The sequence below is a fragment of the Lactuca virosa genome, chromosome 8 (genome assembly GCF_052849685.1).
Source record: "Lactuca virosa cultivar CGN04683 chromosome 8, Lactuca_virosa_CGN04683_v6, whole genome shotgun sequence".
NCBI lineage: Eukaryota > Viridiplantae > Streptophyta > Magnoliopsida > Asterales > Asteraceae > Lactuca > Lactuca virosa.
The window spans coordinates 128,642,308-128,666,716 of NC_136433.1; the positions used below are offsets into that span (position 1 = coordinate 128,642,308).

At 35.7% G+C, this 24,409-nt stretch overlaps 2 protein-coding genes across 2 annotated transcripts; both read left to right on the forward strand.

Moving 5' to 3' along the window:
• The first annotated feature begins 3,696 nt into the window (after nt 1–3,696).
• On the forward strand, nt 3,697–5,562 carry LOC145130005 (actin-depolymerizing factor 1-like). Its single transcript, XM_079064854.1, has 3 exons — nt 3,697–3,839; nt 4,865–5,130; nt 5,206–5,562. Exons 1-3 carry the CDS (start codon nt 3,837–3,839, stop codon nt 5,354–5,356), a joined length of 420 nt encoding a protein of 139 aa, XP_078920980.1. The 5' UTR covers nt 3,697–3,836; the 3' UTR covers nt 5,357–5,562.
• Nucleotides 5,563–9,599: 4,037 nt separating this feature from the next.
• Nucleotides 9,600–11,753, forward strand: LOC145130003 (bidirectional sugar transporter NEC1-like). Its single transcript, XM_079064853.1, has 6 exons — nt 9,600–9,732; nt 10,081–10,117; nt 10,213–10,423; nt 10,662–10,823; nt 10,940–11,059; nt 11,299–11,753. The coding sequence occupies exons 1-6, from the start codon at nt 9,681–9,683 to the stop codon at nt 11,482–11,484; spliced, it is 768 nt and encodes a 255-aa protein (XP_078920979.1). The 5' UTR covers nt 9,600–9,680; the 3' UTR covers nt 11,485–11,753.
• Nucleotides 11,754–24,409: the final 12,656 nt, after the last annotated feature.

Here is a 24,409-nt window from a genome sequence, read left to right on the forward strand (position 1 = left end):
CGTCCGAATGTCGTCTAAATATTAGTTATATATCATGTATACATATATAGACATAAAAGTTCCATCAGTCAGTTCAGTACCTTTGGGTAGCAAAGGCACACTTTCGGTTATACATGTACATTACTAGTAACTATAATAGGTATAGTTAGGAGATACTACTTACCATTCCAAGTACAAGGAACTACACAAGAGTCAGTTCATTCATGAGTCTATACTAATACATTACATACTATATGAAGAGAGACAATTACAGAGATACGTTTACATAGATATTTTACATACAAAGTCGGCACTACACTAGGGTTTATCATACAAACGAAACACACTTTTGGAAAAACTATAATAGGTATAGTTTACTAGATATTCATGAGATTTTTACATACTATAGATACTATATCAAGGAAATACTTTCATATACAAGAACAAATGGACTTTTCATACGTAAATCTATTTGATACTAAGCTTTGTGAGACATTCAACTTCACGTACTTTCAAGTATGCAGTTAAAGTCCTGTATTATATACCATAATCTCTTGTAGGGAGAGCGTGATTCTTGTGTATAGATCTATACGGGATTGACAATCCCGCACCTAAACTGTTAGCTACAGTTAGACTGGCAAGTCTGGGGTGACAATCGTCATAACATTCCAACGCCTGAAGAACGTTGTTACAGGCAGTCTGGGTCAATAACATGGTTATAAAACTCACATGGAGTATTAAAAACACGTTGATTTACGGGGTTATCAAATGCCTCAGTGATTTTCTACATACATAAATCTACTATTCTAGGCATGAAAAACACTTTTGCAATCCAGTTTTGGAACTTTTAAACTAACACATATATATGAAAAAACATTGGATTTCTAAAAGCAAACATTCAAATCAGTTGGGTCTTGACAGAAGACTACTTTTATACTAGTAGGAAATATAGGATTTTCTAGGAGTTTTCAAACATATACAAACAATTTCATTCAGATTTATACAAACATTAACATTAAATACTTATGAACTCACCAACTTTATTGCTGATACTCGCTTTGAAAATAAACTTGTATTCTCAGGTCACAAATAGACAGGTACGACGACCAGGTTTTTGTGAAGACGGAGCAGTCAAGACTCGTCTTTTATTTTGAGTATTCATTATGTTGTTTTATACTATGAAAGAACACACTTGTAAGTAAAATTATACCATTAATGCAATGGATGATGTTGTTGCTTGTTTACTACTTTGCATTGTTGTGATACTATACATGACGTCCTCCGCCCCAGAACGTTTCCGCCGTTCTCGGTTTTGGGGTGTGACATAACAACTAGAACATCCAATGTCATTATGGTTGCTTGTGTTCAATGATGTGTTCCTGGGATGTTGCCTCCATTATACTCCAAAAATGCAATTCAGTTATATTCACACACTTGCTCTTGAGATTTGAAAGTAAGTTTTATGATGCACACTAACTGTTTGACAGAATGCTTCAACCAGGTTTTTGAATTTTTATTCAGATTTTTTATCCAGCCTATGATTAATTTTGGGGTTACTTATTGTTTAATGTAAGATTTTTAACCTTTTCATGAAATCAATAAACTGAATCATAGTTTTATTTATATTAACTGCAAAAAAATTCAACATGGTCTATGAGACAATGAATGTTTAATTACTAATTCTTGACTTTTCTATTAGGATGTGTGTCATTTTCTGGAAGGGCGTCTCTCCTGGTACACACCTATGGCCTTAATCTTTCTATAAGGATGTGTTGTAGGACTCAAAAACATGCCTACGGTAATGACAATCCACTCAATCCATTCACATGACAAATTTTTTTTTTTACTTTTTTCCACTCTGCAAAGATGACAACATTCACCCTACAGGAACTGAATTGTGTTGGTAAACTTTTTGTAAAATATTAGAAGATTGTGAAACAATTTCCACATCTAAAACACTACCCCTTCACAAAAAATGTATTATTTTTATTTTTGTGTAGTACAATTACTCAAATAATTAAAAAGTAATTCATAATTTTTCTGTGCATATATTTTCAAGTAAAAGATATGTAGGAGTTTTTAGAAGTACTAAGAGGGAGACAACAATAGTTATGGTAGTATTTTCCCATAATAGCATTATACTTTTCAATTGTTTCTTGCTTTCAAAACCGGAAAATAGCACAAATATGAATCCTGAACCCTGATTTTAGTTATTTACTTGTTTTTTTTTTTTTTTATTATTTGCGGCTGACATTGAATTCTAATTTGGAGACAATTAAGTTGAAATGGAATGTTGAATTCCAGTAAAATCCACCACATGCTACTATCTTTGACTTTGTTTCTATTTATATTTTGATATTTTTTTATTTATATGTATGTGTATGTGTGTCTGTTCTGAACTGAGTTTGTAATTGTTTGTGTATGTGTGTTTTTTGATATTGCAGGTGTGCATCAATGGTTATAGATTGGCCCTTGGTTTCTGTGACATTCAAGCAGTGAAAAAACATTGATGTGAATAAATTTCATAAAACTTATGATAGATTTTGATGAAAGTTAGTACCTATTTTAGTCCAAATTGCATCCCAATAAACTTTTCAAGTAACAAGTGAAGGATTGCAGCATGTAAAGTCATTGAAGAACTGCCAACGGTTTGTTATTTAATACACCTTCAAATAACAAAAAAAAAAAAGTAACCCAGCGCCAAAGGCGCATCTAATTCCATCTAGTTTAGATGAAAACTCAAGTATTTCCGGCATTATTAATTAAATTCCAATGTGAACACTCAATTTTATCCATGAATCATTGATTCCATCCCAATATAAACACTTAATTTTATCCAGGAATCATTGATTCCATTCCATTATCAAAACTATTTTTCCATTCTATAAAACACTAATTCCATTCGAATATAAGTCATTAAATTAACCCAACTTTTAAACTACATTACCAAAGTCATCTCATTACATCTTTCAAAGTACATCACCAAATTGTACACTTTATTTAGAATAACATACAATACAAACATAACAAAAAACAACAACATATAACATTTGAGATTCCAATATTTCCTACTTAACGTATCAAATTCCTTTCTAAAACTCATTGATTCCTGATATGCCTTCACCTTGCGAGTCTAGAAATTATTTCCAATATTGATATCTTCACTTCAGTAGTATCCCGTGTTATTGGTTCTTCATCTTCATCGATCCATTCCTAGAAATCACATTTTTTCTTATTGGATTCATTCATATACATAATAAAATTTACATCATAAATCTATGTAGAAGAAGTAGATGATAAATATATGAGATTCATTTACCATTGTGTTACGACAACACCTAAACTTTTTACCCAGATTATCCCTCATAGTTGAGGTCCAAATTACGGAAGGCTTCTCACAATGACAAGAGTTAGCATAATAAATTGTACTCTTACTCTTTGAAATGCGTGAATTTGATTTCGAAAATGTTGATGAAAATGAAGATGTCATAGGAGTCGTTGCAGGAGGGAGGGGTGTTGATGAAGATGAAGAACCCTAATTTGGTTGTTGAAGGAGTAAATATCTATTAAATAACCAAACCATTATTTTACCTGAGCTAACTGTACCACAAGCCTCTATCCGTACTTGGTTGGTGTTTTTTGTACAAAAATTTCAATTTAAAGGTATTTTTTACACTAAAAAAAATAATATTTCTAAAACTTTATTAAATTTTTAAATCATTTTCCCTTCTCATTTGCCTCAAACTTTATCTCTCTAGAAATCATTCATATATCTATTTTCCCCTAAATCTACTCTCTACGGACTACGATTCCGTTTGATTACCATCTCAATCTTCTCCGATCAATCCCCTGCGGCAATGGTTAGTCCACGAAACACATTCATCTATAGTTGTTACTTATTCCCATCTGTGTATATTATTTAATTTTCATTGTTTATTCGTGGACTGGTTTGTAACTTATTAGCTTTTTGCATGCGTGTATATGTTTGAGTTGCGTAGTACTTTGGTGTTTGATCGTTGATATTTGATATGTAATCTATTTCCGTTTGGTGTATTTGAAACCCTAGCGTTGTAATTGTACCTGGATTTGCTTCCGAGTTGGTGCCTTTTGAGTCTCCGGATCTGATTCTGTAGAACTTTCATGATTGAGAGCTCTCGATCTTGTAGCCTTTGTGTAAACTTTGTTTATCAATTGGTCCAGTTAAATGTTGGCGAATTAGTTTTAGGGATTAACTAGGACGAATAATAGTTGGCTTTAGGTGGCAACTGTGGGTTCAAAACTTAAAATCCATCTCTCTTTTACCTGTTAAGACAAGTGTTTGGAAGTTGGAACTATTATTTCTGGTTACAATTTATTTTGTAGTTGATTCAGGAAGATGGTCTGGATCGAAAATGTATCTATCATATTGTACTTGTCATTAGGTGACATCAACTCAGATACATGATGCAAAACCAAATGTATGAAATCGTTCTTGTTTTTTTTTTTTTTGAACTCTAAGGAGTAAGGTCTAATCCATGAATATACAATGACACATACTCTTATTTGATAGTGCAACAAGATTAAAAAATTAAAATGACTTCTTTTCTATCTCATCCGTGATTATTTTTCTTCTGTTTTTGCTCTGGTTTTTGGTATTTTCACTTCATTGCTACATGACTTATTTCATCATTTTAATCTCAAGATTTGTTCAATGGTGATAGGTTTTTATAGTATTGGTAAGTAACTTAAACTTGATATCATATGCTTGAATAATAGTTTTCAAAGTAAGGTCCTTATATATCGATTTGTTTATAGGAAAAAAATAATCGCTTGTTATTGTGTTACACTTATTAAGATGACCAAAATACCCTCCTTACATGTAGATAAAATGTTACAATGTATGTAGGCAAACGCGGCGTCTGGAATGGCAGTGCATAATGAATGCAAGCTGAAATTCTTGGAGCTGAAAGCAAAAAGAAGCTTTCGATTCATTGTTTTCAAGATTGAGGAAAAACAAAAACAAGTAATTGTGGAAAAAGTTGGTGATCCAACTCAAAGGCATGAAGATTTTGCTGCTTGCCTTCCTGATTCCGAGTGTCGATATGCTGTTTTTGACTATGACTTTGTCACTCAAGAGAATTGCCAAAAAAGCAGGATCTTTTTCATTGCATGGTAAGATTTTAAATACTTTTTATAATCATAATACTAATTTTATAAAAAAAATGTATATATATGTAAATTGTAAAGGTCTCCCGATACTGCGAGGGTGAGGAGCAAGATGATTTATGCAAGCTCAAAGGACAGATTCAAGAGGGAACTTGATGGGATTCAAGTGGAGCTTCAAGCAACTGATCCAACAGAGATGGATCTTGATGTGTTCAAAAGCCGAGCCAATTAACAATTAGAAAAAGTAAAAGACTTTGATCGTTTATTGGTTTATTAGAGAAGAGAAGAGATGTTAATATTTTGGTTGGGTTATAAGGTGTTGTTATGATGGTTTGTTGTTAAAAAGTCTTATTGATGTTGATTTTGGGTGATATTTTGTGATGTGGAAAATTTGCAATAGATTCAGATGGATGACATGATAACTTGTGATTTTTACAATGAGTTATTGTGTTGTTGATTAGAGCCTTAGAGCCTCCACATCGGTCTTTCAACTTGATCTGCAGTTGTTGTTTACAAGCCACGTCAGATTTGATATTTGATCTTTCAGAGTGAAAGCCTTGCAACTGAGTTTATTACTCCACTTTCTAGATTACGTGAGTGATTATATATGATATAATTTAATAGTTAGTTATTAATAAAATTATAATTTAATAAATATTTTAAATCTTTAGATTAATATATACTAAATAAAAATGATAAAAATATTTGTTAAATAAAATTTAAAATGATTGTTGATGTGTCAGCTAGGACAACTTTTGAAAGAAAAGTAACATTACACTGAAGTAAAGGCCAACTGTAAAGTTGATATAACACAGTTGAAATATTAGTGAAGTTGATATAACACAGTTGAAAGATTAGTGACATTGTACTGCCATTAGAGGTACATGTTAGAGATGCATGCTGACGGTCCTGGTTTTGGATCGGTTTCGGAACGGTCTGGTTTTACACGGTCTCGTGGTCTTTGCATACGTCTTTTTTGGTTTAGTTTTGGGGGTTTCTTTGGTTTCGGTTTAAAGTTTTTATGTTACCAAATATGTGAAATGTGTAATTAACATAAAAACAATATGTATATAAAACATGCATCACTTAGGTGCAACAGTGCAACTTTTGCAAATCGTAATATATCAAACTTGTTACAAGTAATTCCAAAACATTAAAATAACTTTACGACCAAAATGAACACGTTTAACAGTTTACTATAGAAAAGAAGGTAATTAAAAGACAATATCAACATACATATTTCCCCACAACTTAAAAATTCAAAACCAAAGTTTTAGGAGTGAATTAGGAAAAAAAAATTAAAACTAAAATTAACTGTCTTTGATTTAATTATAAAAACTATTAATATTTAGAAAAGTAAATAAATAAACTTTATGTATCCAAATCAATGCCATGAGCATTATTCATGAAACTTTGTGTTTGGTTTTTTATATTTTCCCCATCAAAACAAAAAAGCTACCACTTAATACGTTGCAATCTTGAAAAACACACAAAAGATGGATCATTTTTTTCATGAGAGATGGAAAAATGTTATCAATAAACAAGTCCTAAATAGTAATGGTCAAATTGGTGTTGATTTTAGGGTGGTGATATGGCTATTTTTTTTAAATGGTAGAATTGTATTAGATTAATAAAACATATACGTTACAAAAAGAAAAATACTTAAATTCCGGTTTTTAAACCAACTAACCTGATTGAGCTTAAGTTGGTTTCTATTACATAACAAAAAATATGATCAAGAACAATCATATCGAAAACCGCCATTCATAATCATTTGCATACAAAATTTTATTGAATTAAAAGAATCATATGACAATAATGAAGATCAAAATTGTAACCTTCTTTAAAAAAAAGTTTGTATGTAAAATAATTTGTTGTTTGTCGCCAAACCCTAAAATATTGATTCTGACATGACAAGCCTAACCCTAAAAAATATAATGTGACATGCCAAATTAGGTATTTAATCACATCATTGAATCGACCAATTAGTAAATATCTCACTACACACGAGTGACACTACAACTGACAACCTCCCGGTATGTGGCCTTTGTTTTTTTAACCTAGGACATGTTTGACAAAACTATCTAGTAGTTGGAAGTTGAAATCTGATAATTGAAAAACGTAAGCTTTTATTTTCAAATCATGTTAACCTACATATGTCCATGTGTCTTCGTTACAGTGCCATGTAACATGTGAATTGCACTGGTGTTACACTCATAACATCAAGCTCATTTACAAAGCACACATTGAGAAGTTTAATGTGACCATACTTCAAATGAGACAAATACAAATTACAACTTATTTAGAGTAACTTAAACCGAAATTTTCCAATAATGAGCATAAATGTATTACAAAATTACAACAATCGACCATGCTGTGTCATTCTATTTAGAGGGTGTTTCGTAGTATTTAAAATGATAAAGACTTTTTAACTTATCGGTTTATTAGCTTATATCGGCACGGAAATGAAGTTTTTTTTTATTTTTTTATTTTTTTTATTTTTTTTATGTATGGATTAACTTATGTGGTATCAAAACGCTATAAGTTGATAAACATTTTTTTTGGGATTTGACAAAATGACCAAAAAAAAAAACCTTTCTAAAGGTGTGAGACAACTACAAATTATAAAGAAGTTTTTCTTATAAGTTTTGAGAGTAACTTATCGAAAATTATTTATTAGAGGTGTGTGACAACTATAAACTATTTCTAAAAAATACATATCCAAACATTTATTAACTTATACCCGTGTATAACCAGTAATAAGCTAAAAAAACTTATTTTTTTAAGCTTTTTCAGACATCATCTTTTAATAAGTATGTATCATAAACACAAGGTTTCTTTGGAAGGATTTTGAATGTTAGATTTAGATGGACAATAAAGTTTTAATATGAAAAATAAAAGAAACACAATGTTATTAAAAAACAAATATTTGAGATGTTGCAAAAAAGCATGCAATAGAGACAACTATAAAATTGTAACCTACCCAACACGTATGTGCCCAATTTAAACAATGTATGGTAAACCCAAATGTGTCTTCATTCCCATTTTTCATAATGTTACTTTTACATACATACAGACACACATACACACAATGTATGGTGCCTACAACTGTGAATGTGTCTTGATCAATTGTTTTTAAACCTTTATGCTTCAAATTCTGGAGAAAATTGTCAAATTTCTAACCTTAAAACTTAAAAGGCAAAAGCATTAATTAGTTGTCCAAATCTCCACACATTTAAATAGAGAATATTGACTAGATCACAAAGTTCCATTTTTTTTTATTTTTTTTATGTGTTTAAGTATGATATTTTAAACACTTATGATAATAGAGTTTATAATATTTCCATACACTTATAAGTTCGAACTGTTTTCAACAACTTGTAAATATGACATACAATTGTTAGTTTTACGTGTTTACAGAAACGATGGTGAATGTTATGTTTGACAGAACTAGCTAGAAGCGAGAAGAAGGAAGTTTGAACCTTCAAACTTGAAAGTTTAAATATATGGAAAATGTAACTTTTATTTGTATATAAATATTTGACAAACCCTATTTAAAGTTTTTGAAAATTGTAAAAATGATACAAAACACAATACTTAAAAGCTTAAAGCTTATATAAGCTTTCAAAAATGATTTGAAATAGTTTTTAGATTATAATTTTTTTTCTTTAAAATAACAGTTTTAAGTTCGTACTAATAAACAAAACTCTTTCTTTAATTCGATTTTTTTTTTGTTCTAAAACTCAAAACTTACAAGCTTTTTATTGAACATACCCGCAACATATACATATTCTATGTTTCAAAAATATATAAGAAATCAATGCATATTTGGGGACTTAACGAAGAATACCTCATTTCTATACCTAAAAGATTAAGTGTTGACCTCATTAAGTAAAAAATGAGCTTAAGTAAACAAAATGAGAGATTTTCGTATTTGCTTTATTAAACATCAAAATATCGTATTTGGTAACTTAATTTCTAAATATAATATTTATTTTTTATAAACTTTCAAAATATCATTCGTGCAAATCATTTTTTTAATATTTAATAATAATCTTTTATATTTGAAAATCATTACAATTATGAAAACCTAATCCCTTTCCTTCTATATTGATGGAATCTTATGAATGTATATCACAAATTTAAGTGCCAATACTTCCATCACTATATTTCTAACGACGATAGACATTTATGTAGGAAAATTGTCTGCCTTGTAATTTATTTGGCATTTTTTTAGAGACAACACATGAGACTATATATCTTTTAGTAATACATTTACATGTAAACTCCCCTAATTATGTCTTCACAAAACACCCCAATGACAATTCTCCCCAACCCCATATATTGCTAACCCTAAATGCATCTAAATTCACTAATACTTTTGTGGCTACCGAATCTCCGAAACTGTTCAAGTTACGAATTGATAAAGCATTAGCTCCGCCTACCAAAATTTGAGTATATATAGCAACTTTGTATTAAGATTTCAACTCACTCGCCCTCAAGCTTAAACATTAATAAAAGCATTGAGATTGAGTCTACCTAAGACATTAGACGATATGTTGCCCTTCTTGAATGCTCGCATCTTGGCTTTCGTCTTCGGCCTCTTAGGTATTGATTTTATGATGCATAACCTAAGTTACATGTGTAGTTTATAAGTACATAAAAATTTAACAAAACATGTAACTTTAAGAGGAAAAAGGCATCATGGAAAAATATATGTAGTGACGACTTGTCCTGTCGCAATTTCAAAGATATATTCTCAATAGTTTTTTTGTATAAAGTCGAGTTGTCTTAAGGTTAAAGCCTGTGGAATTCGAACCTCAATCAACTCGATTAAAAATGTTTAATTTTCAAATGATTACATATAACACCATGTCACTTTTATGGTGATATTATATTTAATATCAATTATGCTAGTCACATCTTATTTTAAGATTTCTTATTGGGTTTATGTAGGTAATATCATCGCCTTCATGGTTTTCTTGGCCCCACTGTAAGTTTGAAACTCAAACTTAATCATAAACCAATGATATAATTATAATTTCTTTGTTATTTATTGATGTTTTCTTAAATATTTTATTTATATAGGCCAACATTCTATACAATCTATCGAAAAAAATCATCAGAAGGATATCAAGCTATACCATACATGGTTGCTCTTTTTAGTGCAGCATTGTTGTTGTACTATGCTTTTCTCAAGACGAATGCATACATGATCGTTAGCATTAATGGCTTTGGATGTCTAATTGAAATAACTTATCTTGCAGTGTATATATTTTATGCACCAAAAAGTCTAAAGGTACATAATCTTCTTAAGTATAAATCAAGGGGGTCATTGATGACACAACCAACTAGTAGCATAAACTTTGTGACAAAAAACATTCCTTTAACGACACATTTTGTCACAAAAGAATGTTTTTGTTGTGCATGTTACCAAAACTATTTCCATGTTTGATATAATCATTTAGTTATAATTTGAGTAGTTATTTATCACATATCTTATGCTTTATCTATTTGTATCATGATACCATTTTCAGATATCCATAATAAAATTGATATCAATATTCAACATTGGTGGACTTGGTATTGTGATGGTAGTCTCACTTACCTTAGCAAAAGGCCCTAAAAGAGTTGCACTTGTAGGGTGGATATGTGCTATTATCAACCTTACGGTGTTTGCTGCTCCTCTAAGCATCATGGTAAGAACTTACTATCCCAACAATTTTAATCAAACTTTGCAAAGTTAGTGATGACATCAAAAGTGACACGATATATTGAATATGTGTACATCTCAAATTATTGTGCATTTATGTAGAGGAAAGTGATTCGGACGAAAAGTGTCGAGTACATGCCATTCATGCTCTCATTTTTTCTCACTCTATGTGCCATTGCATGGTTCTTTTATGGCTTCTTTGTAGACGACTACTACATAGCGGTAAGCAAACTATTTTTTTAGCAACTCTCTTTACGTCGTTATCCATACCTATATTTTTTAAGGCTAGCTCACACAACCCCTAAACTACTGTTAATTCTTTGTATTTCGTCTCAAGCGGAACTTGAACCCTTAGGCCTCCACCTACTAGCTAGACACACCTTCCTAACGACTTTTGATAGCGTAGACCCTTTGGTATCTCTATTCAGATAATAATATAATGTGGAACTTTAATTTTATAGGTACCAAATATTGCTGGATTCTTATTTGGGATCACTCAAATGATACTTTATTGTGTGTATAAGGATTCTAAAAAGCAAACTGGTGAGGATCAGTTAGCGAACCCGAATGGAAAAGGAAAGAGTCAGGAAGATTTTGATGTGGAAGTTATGGTTTGCGACAGTAATCAATCGTTGCATGACAAGTAATTTTGTTATGGTTTATTCAAGATATAATAGAAGATGCATATCTATAGAGGAAAACTTGTTTTCAATGAGTTTTTGAATACGTTAGTTGAAGATAAGGTAAAAAAACAATATTACCCCTTGTAGGATGAGTATTTAAGATCAATAATGTGGTGCTTAGTATAGGGGTGATAAGTTTTAGCCATTACAAACAAATAATGTGGTGTAACTTTCAGACTTGAAAGCTTAAGTGTTATCAATGGTGGTAGTTATATATTTTTATAGTGTTTTAATATTTTTATATAATTTAGATATGCTAAAGTTACATATTTAAATTAAGTACTTGATCCCATAAAAATATTTGTAGAAGATGCTTGGATGATATGGTATTTTTTTTTGTTAACACTTGTTATTTTGAAAAAAAAAATATACTATCTTTTATTGAATTTCATATAGCATTTCTTGAAGAAAAATAAAGTTGATGATCGATTATTGTTCTTTTCTGTATACATCTCGTTTGTTCTCATATATGATGACAATAGACAAAGCAGGGCACATACGATGTAATCTTTTCACCTCTTACTACGGTATTTACAAGATTTAAAATCAAAGTTATATTTACTAATATGGGTTTGTTTGATAGTTACTGATTAAGTCAAGGCATGATTGAGTCAAACCCACCCTCTTACTAAACCTAGTAAATGGCTATTTGATATGTTTGTTATTGGGTATGGTAAGATGATGAGTCTGGTTCATTTAAATTCATAGCATTTTATGCCACAATTAGAAGTCTTTGCTTCGTTCACATAGCCTTTAATATGCCTCTTATGTCTGGTAGGAAGTTGAGTCTGACTCAATCAGGTATTAACTAAATTAGATCTGACCAAATCAACAACTATCAAACAAACCACTAAGATACATATCAGAGGCAATATGACCAAAACAGAGGGTTATAATTATGGTATCAAATAGTATAAATATGATCAAATCAAACTCAACCTATTATTAGGCCCAGATGCACATCAAACAGTCACATAAACAAAATTACATGATTTGTCTATGTGGTACGTCATAACTAGTTGGTTAATGAAAACTATTAAAACGTTTATACGCTTGTCCATGTGGTTTTAGTTTCTTATGTAGTTTGTCATTGTGGTTTCCTTTTGTTACAAAAGTAGTTTTTTTTCGTTCTCAGAATGAAAATAATAATTTTAAAACTAGAGAATACTACCCTACCCCTAACCATACCATAAGCCCGCCCACCTCTCCCCCCCCCTCTCTCTCTCTCTCTCTCTCTTTGTTGGAGAACATAAGTTGCTAGCTACGGTTCACTATCACCGCCATCATGTGACACCTCCGTAACACATCACTTGTACCACCTTAAATCTCATCTGCCATAATGTCGCCCAACTCATTCATCTCACAAAACTGACGCACCTTCATCTCCCTAAACCAATGTTGCCACATCACATCTCCTTCGTCATAGTGCTTCCTGACACCTTCATCTTACAGACCTGAAGTCGCCTTCATATTCCTGAACCACTGGCACCTTCATCTCACATAGTCACTGTTAGGGCCAGGATCCTCAAAATATTCAGGATCCTCAAATATCTAGGATCCTTGGCTACCTCAGGATCCCGGCTATCACTGTTATTATTTTTATTAACATTCATAACGGTTATATTTTGTTCATAACTAATACATGTGTAGAAGTAGTCAAGGGAAGACCAATTCTCAACGAAGATTCATCTCAACTATGCTAAAGAACCAGAGTACTTGGTCAAATAACGTTCGTGAAGCTGGTCATAGAGGATCCCAGAAATATCGGACATCTTGTTGGCTAGTTTAGACTATAAATTGACACTTGTATCTCGCACACAACACACTGTTTTTCACTCGAAGCTTACTCTACATAATTATTCACTTATTCTTACTGAAATATTCTCTCTAATCATCATTTTACCTTAATAAAATCATCAAGGCAGGTGACCATTGTCACCTCCCAATGTTTTATGTCGGAGATCCTAGTAAGGATCAAGGGTTTTCCTTGTAAATTATTGTGTCACTCTATTTTATCATTTGCTATTGCACAATTCGAACATCACAACCTCTCATTCAATTTGGTTGATTAGTACTTGTGTAATTTTTTACCAAAACAATTTGGCGTCCACCGTGGGGCCGTGGTGTTCAAAATCCATAAAAAAAATCATGTCTACACAACCGATCCTTTCTTCATCCTCTACTCCTTCCATTCCAACCAAAAACCTACCACCTCCTCTGAGTGGGCCCCCTACTCAGAGGAAAACGCCTGACACTTCCAAGAAAAACACCCCTTCAGTCACTAACCAAGGAAGTTTGGGATCTTCAGGACTCCAGGATCCGACTGGCTCAGTCACTACTGCAGAACTCTTCGTTGTGATGAGGAAAATAACGCAACAAGTGACCCAACAACAGGAGGAGAATAGAGCACTACTCAAAGAAGTGGAGAGGATGAAGGCGGAATTGCAGAAATCCCAGGAAACAACGCCCACAGTTGTACAACCAAGGATCCTGAACTTTGATAATGCAGGATCCTCAGAAAATCACCAGAAGAACACGGTTCCTACCACTGTGGCGTCACCCTGGGGGACAACTACGGACAACCGAGCATCTATGATCAATGATCTCAATGAGCCTTTCAACACGCCTAGAAAACTTGATTCTAGTAACTTCTTAAACAGTAATACTATTAATACTAACTATACTAATATTGATGCAAGAATAAATCCAAACATGGCTAGGGAACTTCAACAGTTGAGACAAATGATCTCAAGCGTACCCGGGGTGGTCCAACCCATACCGGAAGCATCTCCAACAAGTCACAGGATCTCGAGATTTGCTCCCGCTGTAACACCCATAAAATTCAAGCCAATTTAAACTTTTTCAATTATTCAAAACCCATTAGTTATTACAAAATGTTTTTAAAATAGTTTCATATCAGAGAATCCCAGAAACCAAGGTCATAAAATGTGAGGAGGTGCACAATCAAGCCTTCGCCTTCCCGCGATCATCTGAAGTACCTGAAACAAAATCCAAAATTGTAAGCCCGAAGCTTAGTGAGTTCCCCTAAAATACCAACGCCATACAAATCAGAACAATATCATAACAAACAACATGCATATAGAGTCTTCAGTATGACTGGACCGCCCTCACCGGGACTTCAGTCTATCTGGCCCACTCTCAAAACCTTCAGCATGTCTGGTCCGCCCTACCGGGCCTTCAGCCTGTCTGGACCATTCTCCGGTCCTTCGGCCTGACTAGTACGCCCTGATGGGTCTGCAGTCTATCCGAGCTGCCCTGGGTATGTTGGCCTAGAGCACAAAGCAAGACCGTCTCAACCCACCCGTAATCACACAATCAACACATAAATATCATACGTTAGCTAGAATGTACAGACAGTCATACAGATCTACATATCACTAATCACAGCATCATCCTATATACCATGATACCGATCTAACATATCACTAACACAACATCATCCTATAACCAGGATACAAATCTAACAGATCACTAACATAACATCATCCTATAACCAGGATATAATCCAAAAAGGGTCGGCCTTGGTGCCTTAGACCCTGTTGATATAGTGAGAAGAACTCACCTCACAATGTCGAACAGAACTGAAAAGATCAAGCTCTCGAATCACAACTCCAAACTCAAACACCTACAACCACCATAGGACCAATTCCATAAAGACCCAAATTACCAAAATACCCTTAAAGTCAAACTTGGTCAACCATGGTCAAAGTCAACAGTCAAGGTCAACATTCCATGTTGACCCAACTCGTCGAGTGCATCTAGCAGCTCGTCGAGTTCCCTCAGTGTTCAAAAAACCGGGAAAAGCTCAATACAACTTGCTGAGTCACCAGAGTAACTCGTCGAGCTCTTCATCATCCATAAAGCGGGGAAACCCTCACCAACTCGTCGAGTTCCTTCATCCTTTTCATATTCAGTCCTTTCCAGTCGAATCCAAATCCCCAAACTACAAATATAGCCTCTTAAGACTGAGATACCACGTAAAGTTGCTAACTTTACGTGCATGCAAGCCATCTAAGGGATTAAAACACTAAAACTAGGATTAATAAGAGGTTTAGGACATGGAGGATGGCCAAAGCTTGAGTCTTTAGGCCTTAGGGGCCTAGAGGTGTCCATATCTGAAGTTACAACTTCGAATCATGCTCATCTTCCAAAAGTGGATCCAAAATGGGTCAAATAACTCTAAACTTCCATAGGAGAAGATTTAAGAAATGGAAAGCCAAGGTAAAGACTTTTTACCTCCAAATGGTTGCTAACATAGTGTAAATGTCGAATCTACAACCTCCTCTTTTGGCTTTGCACTAGTCTCTTCAAGCCTCTTCAAGAAATGCACCAAATCACACTCTTTAAGCTCACAAACACTCAAGAAAGCAACAAGGCACAACTAGGGTTTCTCTCTGGACGATAAGGTGGTAAGGGAGGCTGGTGAGGGGACTTAAGGTCCCTTAAATAGGGTGCAAACCCTAAAAATTAGGGTTTTCATTCACAACCTCAACTCGTCAAGTTAGGGTCCTCCAACTCTTCGAGTAGGTTCCATAAACCACGCGACCTAATTAGTTTCTACACAACGAGTTGGGGCCTCCAACTCGTCGAGTAGGTCTTATGTGATGAACATAAATCCTTCAAATTTTATACATGGGAGTCGGGATGTTACACCCGCGATAGCCGATACCGAAGTTCTTAAGCGCTTCCAAACTCTTAGCATGAAGATTTACGATGGAACTACAAATCCTTAAGAGCACATAGGACAATACCGAGAAAGGATGGAGATCATTCCCATCCCAGGGCACTTGAAGGAAGCTTGCCTATGCAAAGGCTTTGGTTCAACCCTTACATGATCAGCTCTCAAATGGCTGCTAAACGTTCCCCCATACTCTATTACTTCATTTGCCCACTTAGTCAATATTTTCAATAACCAGTTTTCTTGCAGCACAACCTTCGATAAGATCACTAGTGATCTCTATCAAAAGGTCCAGGATATTAAGGAAAGACTTAGGGATTTTGTTAATAGGTTTGGTATGGATGCTCTGAGCACCCCCAACATCGACATGGCTACTGATGTAGAGGCCTTCAAGATGGGACTAAGGAAGGATTCACCATTCTATGAAGACCTTGTGATGACCCCATGCAAAAGATTGGACGAAGTCAGGTGCCGAGCGTTAAGGTTCATAAGGCTTGAAGAGGACAAAGAAATCCAGAAGAGAAGCAACCATTCAAGTCAATATAAGAACCCCAACAGGAAGGCCAAATCCTTGACCCCAAGATCCAACAAATCAAAGCCCTATTCCAAACCGGATCATCACATGGTCAATGCCCTCGAGAATGAAGGAGAAGAAGATGAACTTCCTAAGATCATTGACTATTGTTTTTTTGTGGATGTTTCGGGTATAATTCATGCTATGCAGGATCTTGGAGACAAAGCAAGACGGACGAAGAGGGATAACAAGTCCACCAGTTGGAAAGACAAGTCCAAATGGTGTGCTTAACACGAAGACTTCGGTCACATGACGGAGGACTGTATAGCCCTAATAAAAGAAATCATCTACCTCCTTAGTAAGGAACACCTCAAAGAGATCCTCGAGAGAAAAAGATAAAAATCCAAGGAGAACAACCAGGATGGACACAAGATCCCGGAGAAACCAGGATCTCCACCCCCTAACGGTAAGATAATTAACGTTATCTCAGGCGGATCTAACATCTCTGGTACTTCTTATTCCCAGGCTAAAAGACACGCCAAGGTCTCTAAAACAGAAAATGAAGATAGACTACAGAAGAATACTATGGTTAGCAGTGAAAAGGAAATCACATTTGACGAGACAGACAGGGAAGGGATTCGGGATCCTCACAATGACGGACTCGTGATAACATTGTACATGGCCAACCATTTTGTAAGAAGGATCCTTGTTAACGAAGGATCCTCGGTCAACATCGTACTCCTAGACGCACTAAAAAGGATGAACATCCTAGAAGCATAAATAATCAAGAGATCCTCGGTCCTCATAGGATTTAACGGGGAAACAAAACACACGATTGGAGAAATAAAGCTACCAATATACATAGAGGGGGTAAACTCTATACAAAATTTATGTGTTATTGACACCTTATCTTCTTATAATGTGATACTAGGTAGACCGTGTTGGGTTTTAAGCATAACATCATTCTTATGGTGTACATGCAACCCTAATTGCTTTGATCTAGGTTTTTCTAAATTGAATATACAACATTGAATACCAAAGCAATAAACCCTAGATCTAACATACTATTATCAAAATTGACATAAGATTAGGATTAGAAACATTACCTTGATTGTTGTGTAGCAATAACAATCACAATCCACAAAGTCCTTGACTCTTGAAAGCTTAGTGCCTCAAATGTTGCACCTCTAATGGAGTCACAAACACCACTAGCAACACGATGACTCAGGATAGGGAGGAGGAGGCACCAAAAACGTCCAAGGTTCTCTTAAAAGTGTTAGAAACGTTTTTAGGAGCCTTATGGGGTCCTTATATAGTTGAGGCTTCTAGGGTTTTCAACTTGGAAACCCTAATCCAGTTGCTTAGTCCTTAAGCAGCCCAAAGATCCTTCCAGAAGGCCCTTTGGACGATTTCTACATGGACTCCCATATAGAATTCGTCTATTGCTTCCTTATGGATCCTAAGCCCAACTTTGTAACTATTTTATAATTACAGTATCAGTCCCCTTGATTTAATTAATCTATTTTGACCACAAAACTAATTCTAAATTAATTATTGATCAATATTAATTAAACCATATGATTTCTCTTTTAATATATCATTCACATAATATATTAATAAATCACAATTAATCCTCTTTCTCCATAATTCATCCTATTAGTTGCTAAGGTGAAGGCAACCCAAAAGGACCATGCTGTAACATCCCAAATTTCGAGTCCAAAAATTTCATTTTAATTAACTGAGTATAAAACATTCATAATAAAACTATGTGAAAATATATCGTTTCGTAAATCAACATAACATGTCTGAAAACCCAAATCATGAAGTAGCAACATGTGAGAGTACAATCCCAGAATATCTCAAGTGCGGAAAATCAATGCATGTGTGTATGATGTGCTGCTAACGCGCCAACTCCTTCCCCTTTGATGAAGAGGTACCTGAAACCAAAACTGTAAACTGTAAGCACGAAGCTTAGTGAGTTCCCCCATCGTACCGCATACCACACAATCACATAACATAGATATACTGTCAGACATATTTGGGTGCCCGACCTACCCCTTCGGTCCTCTCGACCGGATACTGCCTAGCATATCTGGGTGCTGGCCTCCCCTTCGGTCCTCTCGACCGAATACTGCCTAGCATATCTGGGTGCTGGCCTCCCCTTCGATCCTCTCGACCAGATACTGGGGACTATTTCACCCCCACCACTACCACATAAAACCTTAGCATATAAACATGAATCGCATATTGCCTAGCATATCTGGGTGCTGGCCTCCCCTTCGGTCCTCTCGACCGGATACTGGGGACTATTTCACCCCTCTACTACTACCATATAACATGTAACACATAATCATATTCTATCTAGCATGACTGGGTATGACTACCCCCCTTTCGGCCCTATCGACCGGAAATCCTGGGGACTATCTCCCCTACTGCTACTAGCATATAACATCATATCATACTAGCACATAACATATCAGGTAGTAGCAAACCTATATGACATCACAAAGACAATCATCCAACATACAACTCCTACTGGTGGGCCGGCATTGTGGCCGTAGACCTACCGCTACTGGAAGGTAACTCACCTCGAACGAGTAGCTGCTGATAATCTGCGCGGGGAAATCTCTGTCTACTGCTGCTCCGGAAATCCTCCGGCTATAATCCCCACAAAAACACTTAGTCAGAGTCTGATATCTATTCTTAGGGTATAATGACCATTTTACCCCTGACCAAGTCCAAGAAAAAGTCAAAGTCAACTTCCAGTTGACCCGACTCGCCGAGTTGGGCCGCCAACTTGTCGAGTCCCTATCCTTTCATCTGTCCTTCTTCACGCCTCTACTCTTCGAGTTTGGCAACGACTCGACGAGTTCTCCTTCTAGAACAACCCCGTATGAACCTTCATCCGACTCGTCGAGTTGTATGAAAAACTCGTCGAGTTCATCTCCTTCCTATAAACAAGTCCTGTCCTCGACTCGCCGAGTTGTATGAACAACTCGTCGAGTTCATACTCAAGAGTTGGGAGATTGCCTTGGACTCGCCGAGTCTGTTCATGTACTCGCCGAGTCCTATGAACTCCAGGACTATGGCTTATCCCAATACGTTGGGTCACTCCTCCGGACCCTCTAAAACCTTTCCAGCACTCCACTGGGTCTCCTTGACCCATAATAGAAAAGGGGAGTCTAACCTCGGACTCGCCGAGTCCCAAGAACGACTCACCGAGTCGATACAGTCCAAGTTTTATTTCTTCGATTTCTGGTGTACAACTCTTGTCCAAATGATAGATCTAGGTCCCTAAACTCGATCTAGCACGTAAAGTTACGAACTTTACGTGCATGCATGGGACTTTGAGCCCAAAAGCCTCTAAAAGAGGCTCTTAAGTTGCATGGGGGCTTCCATGGGTGCAAAAGCAGCCCCTTTCTGCCTTGTAACTCCTCCATGGACCTAGATCCGAAGCCTCAACCTCCAAACATGCTTGCAATCATGGTTGGTTACCAAGAATGGCTTATAAAAGCCCTAAATCTCCCCAAAAAGGGATCTAGCAAAAGAACAAGCAAGGTATCGACTTTATACCTTCTGTGAACTGCAAATGGTGCACAAACTTGAACTCCCTTGGTCTCCTATTGATTCCTCTAGGCTTTTCCTTCTCCTTTGAGTTCAAAATCACTAAAAAGCACCACAAATGCCTTAGCTCTTTATACAAACGGCTAAGGTTTGCTATGGGGGTTTTTTGGAAGCAATAGGGACGAAGGGTGGCTGAATGAGATGCTTAAATAGGGTGCAAACCCTTAGATTAGGGTTTTGTCCAGTCAGAGTCTACTCGTCGAGTCTGGAAGCCGACTCGACGAGTCCGTCATTTAAATCCCGGATCAAATCCGTTTCTACTCGACGAGTTGTTCCTTCAACTCGCCGAGTCCCAGGCCAAAAATGCAAAATACTTAAATAAAATACATACCAGGAACCAGGTGCTACACATGCTCATAATCAAATCAAGTACATACCAAAAATAGTTATGGGCTTAGACACCTAATCCAACAGTCTCCCACTTGGATAAGTCTAATAACTATTATTGCGTACGACTTCAGAATCTGATTAGCAATCGTAGCTTTCAAAAGCCGCTGTCGAACTCTGATTTTATCAGCAACACGTCCTTTAGATAAGGGATCATATATTCCTCCATTCTAGATATCGTATGAACTGAGACATGGATTATAATCATTCTCTCTGTTTATGTGTTGTTTCCCGATTTCCGATTTATGACGACTGACAACAGACTACAATTGAACACATCAACTTAGTCCCGGCTTGGCCAAGCGTTTAGGGTGTCATCACTAAATCATCGAGGGGCCCACATATACCGCTTTTATCCCTCTTAGGGTAAACGGAACGGATAAACTGTTGGATAAGGTGTCTAAGTCCATAACTATTTCTAGTATGTACTTGACCCGACCCGGCATGGTCCATTTGGGTTGCATGGCATCATGCATTTGGATAGACTAAATGAGAGAAATGACACTTGTGGTTTATTAATATATTATAAGTTCTAATATATTAATAGTATTATTTAATTAGTATTGATCAAGAATTAATCTAGGATTAATTAAGTGATCAAAAGATGACTAATTAAATATATGGGTTGATCATGTAAATCATCCATAACTTGTATAGTGGGCTAAAAGGCTCCATGGATAATCAAGTTGGGTTAAACCCATTGAATGCTCCATGGAGGCTCCATGGAAGTTACAAACCCATGGGTCATGGAAATAAAGAGTCATGCCACATTAGGGTTTACATGGTGTAACCCTAGATGTGACACACTATATAAGCAACATGTTCTCCACCAAAATCGGCGACAATAAGAAACAAGAGGGCTAGGCCGATTTTAGAAGTGTGTATTCTCTCTAAAGTCATTCCAAAAGCATTTGGTGTTGTGTGAAGCATTTGAGGCATCACACTTGGGGTGCTAGGCTCACAAGGTTTCAAGGATCATAAGCAACAACAAGGTAAGTTATTCGATCTTTCATGCAAGTTAAAATTTGTTCCCCATGTATGCTAGATAGGAATATAACCTTGGAATTCAACTTTGCATGATAATTAGACAAACATAGATCCAAGGTTATTAGGGTTGCATGTGCACTTAGGAAGTGTTAGAATGCTCAAAACCCATCAGTAGTATCAGAGCCTAGGTTTGTTTGTTGTTTTTTTTTTGTGCAAACAGCTTGAAAAAAAATCGTTTTTTCTGTTTTCTGCTCGTATGAAAGTTTGCACATTTGTTGCTGGAAATGGACTAGAAACATTACCCTAAACTGTTTTGATGTTTTAAAGCTTGTTTTAGATGGTGTAATGTTTATGCTAATCCATTTACAATGGCAATTATTAAAATTACAAGTTTTTTTTAAGTGTAATTTTTGATTCTTGAAAGTGTTCATATTCATGTCTTGAACTTATGAAGATTAGATGATCATAGGAATTGTTTGTAACCTTCATGGTAGTTTAATTCATGATCATAATGTGTTTTAGTGGAGTCCATAACTTGTCCTCAAGTTATGGAAAACCAAAAGTCTCACTTTTATTAAAGCCATTAAAAGAACACAAGAGTTATAAAAATGAAGAGTCTTCATTTTTATTACTCAATTAATTCATAAGTTATAAGAAATGAAAAGTTTTGGAAGTTTACAAAACTTTCCCTCAAGTTTTGGAACATGTAAAGTCTTGATTAAAACTTTAGTTCCAACCCTTAGAATTTTAAAAGTTAAAATTCAACCCTTATACTTTATAATATTATAAGTTACTAATATATATATATGTATAACGTCAAGTCGTCTTACCGCTAGTACACCTCATTCACGAAGCCGGTCTATAAGGGGGGTATAAGGTTGTTGCCTATAAAATGGCAACTTAATGGGTGTCCACTCTCACCCACCGCTTCCTTGATCGGTGGAGGGTCGTTAGCCGAACGGGTAAGACAAGGACTTATAAATTCTCATTAAAAGTATGATAAATATTATAAAGTAACTAAATGCTTTTATTAAATTCCCAATCTTAGTTACTTTAGGAAAATGTGAATAAGGTGCTAATCCATGAAATTACACTTTACACTTTGTTTAAGTCGTTGGTGGAGCGTGTGTGGTTAACCGGCACACTAACTTGGACTTAACAAGGTAGGTAAAGGGTGACTTAAGGTTTACCATAGCATCGGTGGAGCGTGTGTGGTTTACCGGCACATCGATTGAGTGATAAACCTTGAGGGTACCAAGTGATTTGCATGGTTACTTCACACCTCGTTTTGTGATCCTCGGTATCCCAGTCACAAAACTTGGAGGGCACACTCGAGATTGAAACATGCCTTTGAAAAGTTCATTGAATCTCAAAAGAATCTAGGAATTTCTAAGAACCAATTAAAAACCTAATATCTATATTTCGTTTTTCATGGTGGAAATTGGTGAATCATCATTCACCTACCTTTCAAATATGTTATAGCTTGGATTACGGCATATCTCTTCTAAGTTATAATATATTGTGATTGGATTCTAGCCTTAATATTAAATTTGGGTGTTTTATTAAGGACTCTCTTAATATCTAAACTAATCTTGTTCTCTTCTTTCAGATGTCTTCAAACAATGCTGCTTCTGGCTCTAATCCTAATGGCTCCTTTACCCTTATGAACTTGTGTGGGAAAGTCACTTTTGATGGATCCAACTTCAATGAATGGATCAGAAACATCAGGATGATTACCTGCTACGAGGACAAAGAATATGTCCTTGACAAGGAGCTTAAGGAGATTGATGAGACCACTGCAACTCCCCAGGAGATCGCTGACTTCCGGGCACATGAAAGGGATGCTACAAAAATGGCATGCATCATGTTGGCCACCATGACAGCGGAACTCCAAAAGTCCTATGAGGACTTCTACCCTTTTGAAATGCACAAAGATCTGATGGAAAGATACCATCAAAGTGCACGACAAGAGAGGTATGAAATCATATGCTCTATCATAACAACCATGATGAAGGACAGGGAATCCGTCACGAGCCACATGCAGAAAATGCAAAGGTATGTGGATCGGTTGCTGAAGCTTAATGTAAACTTCCCTGAGGAGCTTGCAATAGATATCATTTTGCACTCCTTACCATCGTGCTATGATCAATTCCGCATGACATATCACATGAATAAGGAAGAGGTCACACTCAACAAACTTCAGGGACTCCTCAAGACCGCAGAAACAGGTCTTAAGGGTAAGTCGGTTGTTAACACTCCAACTCCAAACTCCGCCCCGGTTTTGGCAATCGGGAAAGGTATAGGGAAGAAGATGAAGAGCTCTTCGAAGGGTACCAAGGCTAGGACCCTTGATGGCTCTTCTTCAAGTGGAACCAAGAAAGGTTTTGTCACTCCTTCTTCTGACCCTAAAGAGGCTGAATGCTTCTATTGCCATGAAAAGTCACATTGGAAGCGGAACTGCCCAAAGTACCAGCAAGATGTGAAGGATGGGAAAGTTAAACCCAACCATGCAGGTATTTACACTATCTTATCTAATAACTCACCCCATTCTAACTCTTAGGTCCTTGATACCGGTTGTGGTATTCATATATGTTCTGATTTGCAGGGACTAAGAAGAAGTGAGATTGTGGAGCATGGAAGAATAAACTTAATCATGGGGAATAGGAAAGTTTTACCTG